Here is a 13,442-nt window from a genome sequence, read left to right on the forward strand (position 1 = left end):
GGACTGAGTGATTGTGCAGGGGTTGTTTTGTTTCCTTAGTGTTCAAGTCTGTTCATTCCTCCCTGCACTGAACTCCACAAACTACATTCCTCTGCTTTTGCCTGGGTGTGTTTTTTTTTTTTAATCTTTGAGGTGTTCATGTTTAGGTCTTAGTGTGATGCTGTGTTTGAAGCACATAGGAATGCAGATTTAGTTGAAGAGCAACGTCAACCCAGTCATCACGTCATTATATTTGAAGGGGAAAAAATGATTGACAGCACTGACATGATTGGCTGACAGAGACGATCTGAATGATGAAACTGGAAGCAGTTACACACATAAATAACAGACACACAACCTTCACCATACTACCACCATTTATTGTAATTGAAAAGTTGAAAAACATGTCTGTGATGTTTCATTGTTTTCTAACTACGCTATTCTTTTTACATTCCTAATGTAAAAGATTGAAAAGTCTATTCTATTCTCTTCTATTCTATAGTCTAGTCTAGTCTTTTTTGTTCTTTACATGTGTTAAATTTGTTTTAATAAGCAAAGAGAGTCGATGATAATTAACAGTTGCCAGCATTGGTAAAAGGGTGAATGTGTTTCTGAATTATTTTTTAAATTCATAGCAAGGTGTTGAAGTTCCATCACCAGAATTCACATTTAATATCAAATGAATTTCTGATACAAAAAAACTACAGGAAAGAAGTCCTGGAACTGACAACTTGGTGCTCACCTGAAACTAAACACCACAAAAACAAAAGAAATCATCACTGACTTCCAGGAAGAAAAGGGCTGACCTCACTCCTCTGTACATCAACGGTGCCTGTCTGGAGAGAGTCCACACTTTTAAATACCTAGACACCCTCATCTCCGCCGACCTCTCCTGGTCCGCAAACCCCGCGGCAGTGATCAAGAAGGCCCAGCAGTGAACTCATTTCCTGAGGGTGCTCAGGAGGAACAACTTGGAGGGGAAGCTGCTGGAGACTTTCTACAGATCCTGCATTGAAAGCCTCCTGACATACTGCACCTCAGTGTGGTATGCTAGCTGCACTGATGCAGACAAGAAGAGGTTACAGAGAGTGGTCAACACTGCACAGAAGACTGTCGGCCGCTGTCTCCCCTCCCCTCCATCTACAACTTCCGCTGCTTAAACAGAGCTAGAAACATAGCTCAGGACAGTCTGCACCCAGGCCACCATCTGTTCAACCTACTACGCTCTGAGAGGCGCTACAGGTGCATCAGACCAGGAACAGACTTTTATCCCAGAGCCATTACCCTGCTGAACCACTTCTCTTGTTAGTATATCTCAATGCACTTGCACTTTATATATTCCGAACGCTGCTGTGCAATGACAATAAATAAATTCTGAATCTGATCATAACCATATCATCATAGACTCATAACCATAGTGAAAATAATTCAGAAGTTCTGCTTTCTTTTTAACCCAACCTAATGAAGTGGCAAGCAAGTGTATATCTGATTCATCCAGCCCACCCTTACTTTCCTCCTCTAATGATACCAATAAACATCTTTAGTTTAAAGATCAACTGATAGATTTACTTCCTGATGTGCTACATGTAAATTAAGTTTTGTTTGCTTGTTTTAAAGCATTAATGACACAGCAGCTATGAAAACATTCTGCACACATCTCAACCCTCCCCGTTCAGTTGGAATAAACACAACAAGACTTGGTTTTGTAATTTTATTTATTTTTATTAGCTCAAATGATTCAGCAAGGGTAACAACTGTTGAACAACTGTTTTAATAATCAAAGACTCTCTCACACACACAAAGAGACAGAGGCAGTGTCCTCAGGCGTAGTACTGAAGGTTAGCCTTCTTCTTGGCTTGGACCTCCAGGATACCCTCCATGTAATCCTCATGGTTGAGCTCTGTGGCCCCACGGCGCAGCGCGATCATACCGGCCTCCACGCACACGGCCTTGCACTGGGCTCCGTTGAAGTCGTCAGTGCAGCGGGCCAGCTCTTCGTAGTTGACGTCGGGGCTGACGTTCATCTTGCGGGAGTGAATCTGCATGATGCGAGCTCTGGCCTCTTCGTTTGGCATGGGGAACTCGATCTTCCTGTCCAGGCGACCTGAACGGAGCAGCGCAGGGTCCAAGATGTCCACTCTGTTGGTCGCAGCAATCACCTACAAACACAGTATTACTGTAGTTAAACTCAGTCATCACATTGTTTAATAATGCAATAGACCTCTGCAGTGAAAAATTAGTGTGGGAAGACTTTATGTCATATAAATACTCCATGTTTGCTGATATTAAAAACATTTCATTACACTGAAGTCATACAACTTTGTAAACTCCTCTTTATCAGTACATTGTGAGGTGGAGGAATGAGGTGGTTAGCATGGTTATAAATGTTCTATATAAAGGTGTCAGGTGTCTTAAACAGGTGTATCCATGGCAGCCTCTTTACCTTGACCTGCATGTTGGGCTGAAATCCATCCAGCTGGTTGAGCAGCTCCAGCATGGTCCTCTGTACCTCTCTGTCTCCTGCCTTCTCGCTGTCAAACCTCTTGGTTCCGATGGCGTCCAGCTCATCGATGAAGATGATGGATGGGGCTTTCTCTTTGGCCAAAGCGAAGGCGTCTCTCACCAGTTTGGCTCCATCTCCGATGAACATCTGGACCAGCTGTGGACCTGCCAGCTTCAGGAAGGTGGCTTTGGTCTGAGCGGCGCAGGCCCTGGCCAGGAGGGTCTTTCCAGTTCCGGGCGGTCCATACATCAGGACCCCTTTAGGTGGCTGGATGCCCAGGTTTTCAAACTTCTCCTTGTGGTTCATGGGCAGGACAATGGCCTCCACCAGCTCCTGGATCTGCTTGTCGAGACCCCCAATGTCGCTGTACTGCTCTGTAGGGCGCTCATCCACCTCCATGGCCTTGACTCTGGAGTCGTACTCGGTAGGTAGGGTCTCCAGGATCAGGTAGGAATCTTTGTTGACACCTACCAGGTCTCCGGGCTTCAGCTTCTCGGCGTCCACCAGCCCGATCACCGGCAGGAAGTATGTCTGTCGAGTGGAGGTTTTAATGACGGCGCACTTTCCTTTCCTCTGGGAGTCCAGGTCCACATTGGCCCCGTCCTCCTCCTGGTCGTTGGGGTCCACATCCAGGAGCTCGATCACATTAGACACCAGGTACGGCAGGGTTTTGTTCACCTTTATCTTCTCCGTGTTTTCTTTGATTTTATCCTTCATCGCCTGCAGCTCGTGGGTCACCCTCAGCACCTCGCTCTTCATTATCTTTATCTCGCTGTCGAGGAGACGAGTCCGCTGGACTATCTCCTCCGTGGACATTTTTAACACTTCTTCGCCGATCCCATCCTCCACTTCGTCCCAAACTGATTTGTCACTCAGCGACGCCATCTTTGCTCTGACTGCGGTGAACTGTGACACGGCGGAAGATAAAGGTTCCGTTTCCGGAAGTAGACGACGACACTCGTGAGCGCCGAAGATCAGTGGAGGATGAGACGGAGCTGGAGCTGAATTCATTTAGTTTGTGCGCTGCTTCTAACTGCGAGAGTGTAAGTTGAGCATTAATGTCAAAGTTACTGCAGCGTTTCATCACGTAAAGTCACTCGTGTCACTGTGGACACAGTTTAGCTTACGGTTTCATGTTAGCGGGTGTTGCTACCATTAGCGCTGTGGCTAACTGCTAGCCGGTGTGTTTGTGTTTCATTTTGAAGGATGTCATTAAGTCCTACTGGACGACTACTGCGGGATAAAATAGCATTGCCAACCACATTAAGCACAATTAAATGTTTACACGACTCCTCAATTGGAGCCAGAATGCATGTCGAGCTAGTAGGAAATGCGGTTAGCAGAAAGTGAATGTGTTCGCGCCACCACAGCATGTACTGGATTTCATTTATTTGCATGTCTGTCTCTCGACTTAAACAGAGTTAAATGAAGATAAATCAGAGTTAATCAAGTGTTTGAGTTAACCGTGATTCCTTCTATCTTTTCAGGTGACTCTCAGCTGACGGGGACAAGAAGCAAGAAGAGGGCGATTCTGCAGAGTCTGGTCCTGTCTGGTGGTTGTTGTTTTATTTTTATTTTAATATAGACCCTAGACCCGCAGCTTTCAGACACCTGCTCTGTGAAGTCATTTAGCCTGTGTGGCTGCCTGCTCTTTGGTGGCAGTGAATTAACGCGAGGACCTGAAAAGATGGACCAGAACAACAGTATACCTGCCTTCCAAGGGCTGGCTTCCCCTCAGGTAACATTTCTGTTGTGGTTAAGACATTTTAAAAGACATTTGCTCTCACCCCCATAAACCCCCTTATAGCCGCCCTACATATATTTCCAGGTTTTGGATGTGAAAGTGCGATCCTGCCTACCATCTTCTATCTCTGGCTTTGTTTCTCTCGCAGTTTCTGTTTTTATGCCACCAATTATCATTATCAATTGATAATTGATAATGGGTTTAGAGCATACGTGTCAAACATACGGCCCGGGGGCCAAAACTGGCCCGCCAGAGGGTCTAATCTGGCCCGCCGGATGAATTTGCGAATTGCAAAAATTACATAGAAGACATTAGCTGCAATTTTTCCAATAAAAGTAACTGCTATTCCTAGGGTTCACACAGATTAAGTGGACATAACACAACACTGAAACCTAGAACTAAACAGAAATTGCATTTCTTTTTCGTAAGAAACGTCCAGTCATTAAATGTAAACATTTTCAAAATGTACTACTTTGCACTAAAACAAAGGGAAACATTTGGAGTTTTCATTATTTATATGTAAATATGCTATCGTGTTATTGGTCCAGCCCCCTTGACATCAAACTGGGCTGTATGTGGCCCCTGAACTAAAATGGGTTTCACACCCCAGGTTTAGAGGGTAGCTGTTAAAGGCTGTCGCGTTTACATGAAAGATTTGAAGGAGAACGCCGATCAAAGTTTAGCTTCAGTCCTTGGGTCTTGCTGTAGATAATGGTTTCCTTTGTATTTCATGATATGAGCTACATAAAAAGGTGCCTACATTGGTTTAAAACAGATTTTTACATCTCTCCTCGGTTTGCGACACTGTTCATTTCACAGATGAGAAGTAGCTGTGCTGCCAACAGTTTGAAACTACAAGTTCTTACTGTGTTATGCAATCGGTTAAAAGACCAGCGCAATTCAATGTTTTATTTCATTTTTATAAAAAGCGAGAGAAAACATTGTGTTGCTGGTGAATTCTTGCTCCACTTGGAAACTTTAGTCTGCGTTTTGTTTTTTCTCTGCTTGATTACAACACTGTGTCCTTGTGCAGGGGGCCATGACCCCAGGCATGCCAATCTTCAGTCCAATGATGCCATACGGCTCTGGCCTGACACCACAACCAGTACAGAACACCAACAGTCTGTCTATACTGGAAGAACAACAGAGGCAACAACAGGCACAACAAGCGCAGCAGGCACAGCAGGCCAACGCAGGTACGGCACAAATCATGGCTATTGATGATTACACCTCTTTTGCTGTCAAGTGAATCTTAATATGTATCGCTGATGTTTTGAGATAAGTATTACCTTTTATACCACTACTCTTTTTGATGGCTTTAGTTACTTTGCAGATTTAGGTTAATTGTAGAAATGTATTTAAAAAGACTATAAAAACCAATCAAAATGTGCTGATGTGAACGTCATCTATCTCATCACGCATCAAGATATCACTCTTCTGATGGGTTTGAGCTTGTTTTTCTGTGAACGGGTCTCTGTGCCATGTAGCAACATCTTCATGAATGTGAACATGTGTATATTAAATTACAAAATATCTTTCTCTTTCCATCAGGCCTTCCGGGGACGTCGGGGCAGACCCCTCAACTTTTTCATTCCCAGGCAGTAGCAGGTTCGACCACAACAGCGCTGCCAGGGAACACACCGCTCTACAACACCCCACTGACGCCCATGACCCCCATCACACCGTCCACACCTGCCTCAGAGAGTTCTGGCATTGTGCCACAGTTACAGTATGTTTCAAATCCAGAAGAAAGCATTATCAAAATATCACTCTATGCCTTATTTATTTTATTGTATAACCTTCGCATACATTTACCAAAGTTGTTTTCAAGATAGACTAAAATTTATTTAGAGCCCTAGTTGACATTTCAGATACTACTTTAAGGTGTCTTGGTGTCATTTTTTTTTTTTTGTGTGTGTTTGTTTTTTTGCCTCGGTGCAAAGTAAACTACACTGCCACCCAGCTAAACTTGATTCTGAGCTACTCAACATCTTTTACTCCATTATTTAATTTCTGCTTCTCTTCTACCTTTTACAATCAGAAACATAGTATCGACTGTAAATCTGGGCTGTAAACTGGACCTGAAGACCATAGCTCTGAGAGCCAGGAATGCAGAGTACAACCCAAAGGTGAGGTTGCTATATACTACAACTGATCAATTGTATGTTGCTCAACGGTGTGACTTTTCTGGAAGCAGGCAACGGAGCCTAAACATTTTGTTTGTTCAAGGTTTAGACCAGAGCAATATATATCGACAACTTGGATACTGATGGTTATCACCAGGGATCAGGAGTCCTCAATTTTGTCTCGTCTAAAACCTTTACTTCAACCCAAGAAACATTTGATTACCATGTAAACATCCCACTCAGCTCTGGATAAAATGTCTGTTTTCTTTAGCGTTTTGCTGCCGTCATCATGAGAATACGAGAGCCCAGAACTACTGCTCTCATCTTCAGCTCTGGAAAGATGGTCTGCACTGGAGCTAAGAGGTCAGAGGTCATAGGTCATCATAAATAGACAGATTGTCATCATAGATTTGTTGTTGGTGCCAACTGGATCCTCTACCCGTTTCCATTCCTTGCTATTTATCTTCTCCCTCTTTCTGGCTTGCATTGAATTCTTTTCAGTGAAGAGCAGTCGAGGCTAGCAGCCAGAAAATACGCACGTGTGGTACAGAAGCTCGGTTTTCCTGCCAAGTTCCTGGACTTCAAGATTCAGAACATGGTGGGCAGTTGTGATGTGAAGTTTCCCATTCGGCTGGAAGGACTGGTCCTCACACATCAGCAGTTTAGCAGGTAGATTATGTTTGTTTTGATCAGTCTGAAAGTTTAGACAGATGTGTCACGTCAGGGGCAAACCACATACAGAGAGCCTAAGGGCATTTGTCTTAACCTGAAAATAGTTTTTAATGTTATAGGGCCGTTTTCCTTTGACTAAAATAAAGTGAATTGTGTATTGCAGCTATGAGCCTGAGCTGTTTCCAGGACTGATTTACAGAATGATCAAACCCAGAATCGTCCTGCTCATCTTTGTTTCTGGGAAAGTCGTACTCACAGGTAATTATCGTAGCAAAACTGACAAGAATATTTCTCCATAACCTCTTATGGACTGGAAATTGATCCTATTCCTCAAGTATGAATGGACAACATTCTTATTATTATTAATGATTTGTTTAGGTTTCACAGGCTTTTCCAGTGCAGTTGATTGTAGTTACTGATATCTGTGTTTGGTTTTTAGGTGCCAAGGTGAGAGCAGAGATCTACGAAGCTTTTGAAAATATATACCCCATCTTGAAAGGATTTCGCAAGACAACGTAGAACCTGCAGCTCCTGCTTGTACCGTCTTCCCAACCCTGTCTCTTTTTACTTACATTTTTTAAGATTCACATCAAAGTGTGGTGACTTTTGCAAGTGAACTGCTGTAAGGACGACACTTCAACCCATTTTTTACTTTTTGCCCCTCCAGATTTTGAAGTTTTTTTTTCCTCCAACCACCCGTGATGGTTCATATAAAACAAGCATTTCTGTTTATTTCCATTTCCATTTTTTTGTTGTCCCAGTCACATCCTTGATTGTAAATAAGACTGTAAGAAAATGTAAAAAAATGCTTACTAGAAGAGATATAGTCCACCTGGGACTGTTGTGGTTTTATTTTAAGCAGTTTGAAATAGTTTTGTACTCTTGCATTTTTTTTTATTAATCTCCGTCTCAAGTTTTATCAGGTCATTTTCAAATCTGTCAGCGGGAGAGGGGCTGTTTAACACAAAGCCGTCAGCTTTTTGTTAAGCTTATCGCCATGCCTACATTCAGATCATCTGGACTCACTTAGTCCTATTTTCATGAATGCTTTCATGAAGGTGGTTCTTCAAGGTGTAGGTTCTTGATGCGTTTCTACTTTGGCAGAGTGAGGTCAGTCTAAAATCATTTCTATTGACACAGAAGACATGTTTTATTTCAGAAAGGACTGTTTTAATAGTTAAACTTGTGTATATATATTTTAATTTTAACTGTAAGTCAGCGACTCCGACCTTGAAAGAGTTGCTGCTCTGTAACTATTCAGACAAACAGGATTCCTGGTAAAAAGAACATTGAGAATCAGACATTTTAATTCAGCAAGCACTGAAAGGTGAAGGAAGGCGCTGTTGGTCCTAAGTGAAGAAGAGGCTGCCTACTTTATCTTAAATTCACATCTAGCACTGAACAACCGTATGTTGGCAGATAATCTATGCATCTCGTTGCCATGTGTGTTTAGTGTTAAGTTTTCCTATGTTTATTTTATTTTTATTTTTTTGGCTATTCAAAACTATATTTCAAAGATTTCTTTTGAAGAAGTATTTTTGAGCCTTGTCGAACGGGACTGTCCTGGGTGTCCTTGCTGTATAACACGCACTTGTCCAAAAATGACTTTACATTTGTTTAAGATCTAGTCAGGTTTAGCAGTTATCCATTGCCATATTTTTGGTTACTCAAATCTAAATGCGTCTTCTGAAATTGTTAATGTGCTCCACTGTGCATTAATAAATCTGTACATACTGGCTCTTAAATTGAAGCTGCTTCTTTTGCTGCGTTAACATTTGCTGTGGTTTTATTTGGAAGCAACATTTTAGTCTTAAAGTAAATTGACCTAATATATCTGGCTTGTGTAGAAACAACGGTACAATATTTTAGATTAAAGAGGAGCCAGAAACTGTTGGACTCATCCACTTCAACAATGGCCACTTGCTTTACATCAAACCTGAGTAGAAGATATATTTTTTTTTGCTGTGTGTAAGACATTACTTTTCAGTTATTTGGACCGTTAATCAAGTAAAACAGTATTTTCTGAAAAACAAAGCACAACTGCTTTCTCTTTTGAAAATAAAAGCAGAGTCAGTTCAAGATAAGGGATTTTAAAGGGGAACAACTGTTTCTTACAATCTGGACCTTATTTCTGGCATAAAATACGATTGTTTACTAATTTGTATTCCTTCAGGAGATAATTAGATCAGTATATATCCAGGCAGTGAGAGTGGCTGGGGCACCGAAACGCAGCCTCTAAATAACGCATTATCTGCCACGAAACTCGTTCCTTTCACCAATATTTTGTTTTGATACGCTAGTGCGATTTTCCCGTTGAGTCAGGATTTACCTGTTATCATCATCCCGGGTCTGTAGATTGACCTACAGACCCGGGATGATGTCATCTCTGGGCACCGCACACACCTGCGACACCTTTGGTCTGATAAGACCAGCAGCGACAGGCAACGAATGCTGGCAAACTTAAAGATATTGCTGTGGATGTCACATTAACATGACAATTTGTTGACTAAATAGCTACTCTTAAATTTGTTTTGCATGTATGAGTGTATTGTATCCTCTCTGTCACTCTTTTGTCATTTAAAAGTTCTGTCATTGCTCTTTAAACTATGTTTGCTAATTCAGAGACAAGCTGATTTATTTATTTTTTTCTTTCCGTAATATAACAATTTAATCTACAACATTTCAGGTGTTGCAATCATCTCTGAGATAGAACTGACAGTAAAAATGAACAACAACAAAAAAAAGGGATGAATTCATGTTCTGGCAGTTTTGTAATAACTTTATATAAGACAAAAGGTAATATTTAGTTTTGCTGATCATTAGCTCCAACAGTCCTACTGCATAATCAGTATGTAGTGCTGACGATTCTGATATCTGGATGGCCACATACAGTTGGTCAGAGGACACATTATTCCTACCTGCATGTCTGAGCTTCTAATGAGCACAATGATAACTCTTGTTAGACATCTGCCTAAAACCATCCAGGCTGTGAATATCAGCCATACAAAAACATCCAGGCAGATGTTTCACAGCAGGGAAAGCACAGGTGAAGCAGCTTCCATGGTTAACAATGGCTCAGTTCTTATCAATAGACCCATGACAGTGAGCCGCCAATGAAAAAGACAAGCAACTATGAAACTGACTCATCAAATGGAGTCCCTTATTATTGACTGATCCGTTTCCCTGCTAAGACGAGCCACACGGGTCTGTTAGGTGTGTTTAAGCTGCGTGAGCTGATCTGAGCTGAAGTCCTGCTTCCAGATGAACTCGGGGCAGTACTGGTTGTCATGGTTACAGCTTGCAGAGCACGTGTAGACGACCAGAGTCCCCCAGTCGATACTGGCTCCTGTGGAGTCCACGCCAAGACTGTTTAACAGCTGGGGCATCACCTACACACACACACACACAACATGAATTATAGCAGATACACATGGTGGTCAACTACTTGACTTTAGATGTGGGGAGAGAAACAAATATGATCCGGGAATCCTTGAAGGATTCAAAACGTCGGATCAGCATTTAATAAGCAGTGACTACCTGAAACTCATACGTCCTCTTGGCACCACAGCTGCACGGTGGGATATCTTGATCAGAGGGAGTGTGCTGAGAAGAGACCCACAAGGGGGATCCCCCTCTGCTGTAACGCACCACCTGAACAAAACAAAACCCTGTCAGATGGACATAGAGGACGACGTCTGTGTTGACTCAGTGTGGTGTTTATTGGTTTTCACCTGGTGTGGTTCTGGTGCGGTTCTCTTTTTAAACCGCTGGAACACTTTGTTGTCTTCTGTCTCATGCATAGCCATCTCCTCCAGGTCTGTCTCTGCCAGGCCTGACAGAGAACAATAAACTATTTAGTCAGTTTAATGCAGTGAATAACCTTATGTGTTATCAGATATAACTGTAAAACTCACTGTCTGCCAAGGAGGGACAATCTACAGTCCTCTGAGCACTGTCCCCTTCTTCATCATCTTCTTCTTTTGCCTCCTTTGTGTCTTTCTCTAGCTCCTTCTCCTCCTCCTCAGGTTCAGTGACGAGCTCAGACTCAGGAAAGAGGAGAGGCGAGGTTGTGACAATGGGCGCTTCTGGACACAGAGACAAACAAATTCAATCTTATCAGTGTAGTGCTGCTGCATGAAGGGTAAATACACATATGTCCATTTCTAATCCAGTGCACGAGACACACACACACACCTGGGCTGCAACACTCCTTCTTGTGAGAGTGTTTCCAGTGGAGCGTCTGGTGGTGTTTACCACAGTATGTTACGGTGTGACAGCGGGAGCAGGCTTTGTTGCCGGGGCAACCACACACCCAGCACAGTTTGACTCCAGAGACGGACAACAGGCTCTGGTCCTCCTCGTGGTCACTGGGAGGTTCATCCTCTGAAGAAAATCCAAAAAAAAAAGGAAACAAAGTTGACAGATTAGACAAGACTGTAGGTGAGCTGCAATTCAATATCTATCTATTCTGCAAATATGTGGCTCTATGAACATGTAGAACCACTGATTATTGTCACTTGTCAGTTGATCATCAGACGTAGCACAGTGCAGCAGGGTTAGGACAACACTGAACAACACTATTGAATACATCTTGAATACTAGAGTTATATTACGACACATGCACAAACCTGGAGGAGGGTCGTAGGGGTAGAACTCATTCCTCCTGGGTAACTGACTTCTGAAAACTGATAGGAAGAAGAGAAATTGTCAAAAAAAAAAAAACCTGCAAGAAAATTTCTCTTGTAACACCACAGAGCAAACAGGGAATGCCAACATGCAGTCAACAGACAAGCTGGAGGAGCATGGTTTCAGGTACCTTTCATGCAGCGGCTGTCGTTGCGTGTGTAGCACTCAGGAGTTTTGCAGCAGAAGAGAAAAAGCGTTCTGTGGAAACTTCTGTCCTGACCGGATATTGGTGCATACACCTGGAGCAGAGGTGGACAGAGCATAACTACACAGAATGGTTCAGGTCTGTAGCAGGGTTTAGTCACATCTGAAGCCAGACTGTTAGACAGCAACGGACACCACAACACTGCAAAAGCAGACGTTTCATAATAAATCAATATGACATGAGTCAACTTAAGTTTAATCACTTGAGTATTCATGGTAATATAAACTATAATGCAGTTTAGGCTGACATGTAAGTATGTAGAACCATGTGCATCATATTATAACTATAATTTTCCAATATGTCCAGAAGTCTCATACAGATTAGTAAAAGAAACGAATTATTTATTCCACAACCGGCAGTTTTAGGAACTTTTAGAAAAGATGTGGACACTGTAGGCATTTAATCACTAATTTTTGTGGCAGAAGATATATCCTACGTGGCTCCAGAGGTCAGGTGAACCCACCCTTTCCCTCTCCCCTCTCTCCTCCTGGGCACTAACCTGCATCAGGAAAGCCATAGGCAGCCGGCATATCTCACACTCCAGCGCGGACGGGCAAGGCAGGCCTTTCTGGCTGAGCCATGCCGGCTTCCCCCCGACTTTGCTGGGGAACTGTGGGGACCGAAGCCGCCACGGCTCCGCCTCCTCCAGGAAACCCAGAACTACCTCCGCAGTGGACATGTTCGTATCGCTAATTATTTGACAGAGCTTAATGAACCGATCAGGCTAGAAAATGTCCAGCAGAAGTGGGGAATCTTGTTTACCTGTCACAACCTGATCACAACACATGCTGATACAGGTCCGAAATCCGTCCGTGAGGAAACAACCACCGGTATTTAGTTCCGCGGTCCTCACAACTCTCAGTCTAGTAGTAAGAACTCATATTATATTATATGCTGTATGATTTATATGATGTGTAATATGAGTTGTTACTAGAAGTTACAGACTCATACACGTATACAGTATTTTAATCAAGGTTTTAAAAAGACTTCATTATTCCGAGCTGGGATGTAGCTCATTGTGTCCACCAGATGGCGCAAATGAACTGTTATCATCTAATCTGAACCCCTTCAAGTCCAGTGGTTCTCTGTGATTTAACGTTTAGGAGATTTGGAAACAGTGGGGGAAAGTAAACCACTGAGCCGGAAAGTACAAGTACGATTTGTACAGGTACTTGTATTTTGCGTGATTATTTCCATCTTGTGATTGATTCATTCAGAAGGCCTGTTGTACTTGTTGCTTTGTCAGACACATGGGTTTAGTTATTTTTATTCAAAACATTTGGAAAGTTTATTAAACAGACTGCACATTCATCAATTAAATCTACCCAACGACAAAATAATAATGACTTTACCTCATTTAGTAAAATATAATAATTGATAAGCCATACACATTAGCACACTGTTCGTTTTTGACTTTATTCCAGTGATGAGTCATGTAATATGTGATAAGATGTGGTATGTGATATGTAGCAACAAACTCTGCTGGAGAGATAAGACAAGAAGACATGAAAATAACACCAAAAAATG

The 13,442-nt window shown here is 42.4% G+C and overlaps 3 protein-coding genes across 3 annotated transcripts; 1 reads left to right on the forward strand and 2 right to left on the reverse strand.

Moving 5' to 3' along the window:
• Positions 1-1,731: 1,731 nt before the first annotated feature.
• Positions 1,732-3,382, reverse strand: psmc3 (proteasome 26S subunit, ATPase 3). Its single transcript, XM_084541060.1, has 2 exons — positions 2,423-3,382; positions 1,732-2,138 (listed from the first exon to the last, which is right to left on the reverse strand). Exons 1-2 carry the CDS (start codon positions 3,365-3,367, stop codon positions 1,800-1,802), a joined length of 1,284 nt encoding a protein of 427 aa, XP_084397186.1. The 5' UTR covers positions 3,368-3,382; the 3' UTR covers positions 1,732-1,799.
• Positions 3,383-3,432: 50 nt separating this feature from the next.
• On the forward strand, positions 3,433-8,760 carry tbp (TATA box binding protein). The gene is made up of 9 exons (XM_084540873.1): positions 3,433-3,525; positions 3,970-4,220; positions 5,260-5,422; positions 5,778-5,955; positions 6,268-6,355; positions 6,624-6,715; positions 6,854-7,021; positions 7,188-7,282; positions 7,464-8,760. Exons 2-9 carry the CDS (start codon positions 4,170-4,172, stop codon positions 7,541-7,543), a joined length of 915 nt encoding a protein of 304 aa, XP_084396999.1. The 5' UTR covers positions 3,433-3,525; positions 3,970-4,169; the 3' UTR covers positions 7,544-8,760.
• A 1,017-nt stretch (positions 8,761-9,777) lies between these two features.
• On the reverse strand, positions 9,778-12,804 carry pdcd2 (programmed cell death 2). The gene is made up of 8 exons (XM_084540718.1): positions 12,415-12,804; positions 11,841-11,949; positions 11,653-11,709; positions 11,219-11,407; positions 10,939-11,109; positions 10,756-10,856; positions 10,562-10,675; positions 9,778-10,413 (listed from the first exon to the last, which is right to left on the reverse strand). Exons 1-8 carry the CDS (start codon positions 12,592-12,594, stop codon positions 10,234-10,236), a joined length of 1,101 nt encoding a protein of 366 aa, XP_084396844.1. The 5' UTR covers positions 12,595-12,804; the 3' UTR covers positions 9,778-10,233.
• Positions 12,805-13,442: the final 638 nt, after the last annotated feature.

This window comes from Chelon labrosus, assembly GCF_963514085.1.
Source record: "Chelon labrosus genome assembly, chromosome: 3".
Taxonomy (NCBI): Eukaryota; Metazoa; Chordata; class Actinopteri; order Mugiliformes; family Mugilidae; genus Chelon; species Chelon labrosus.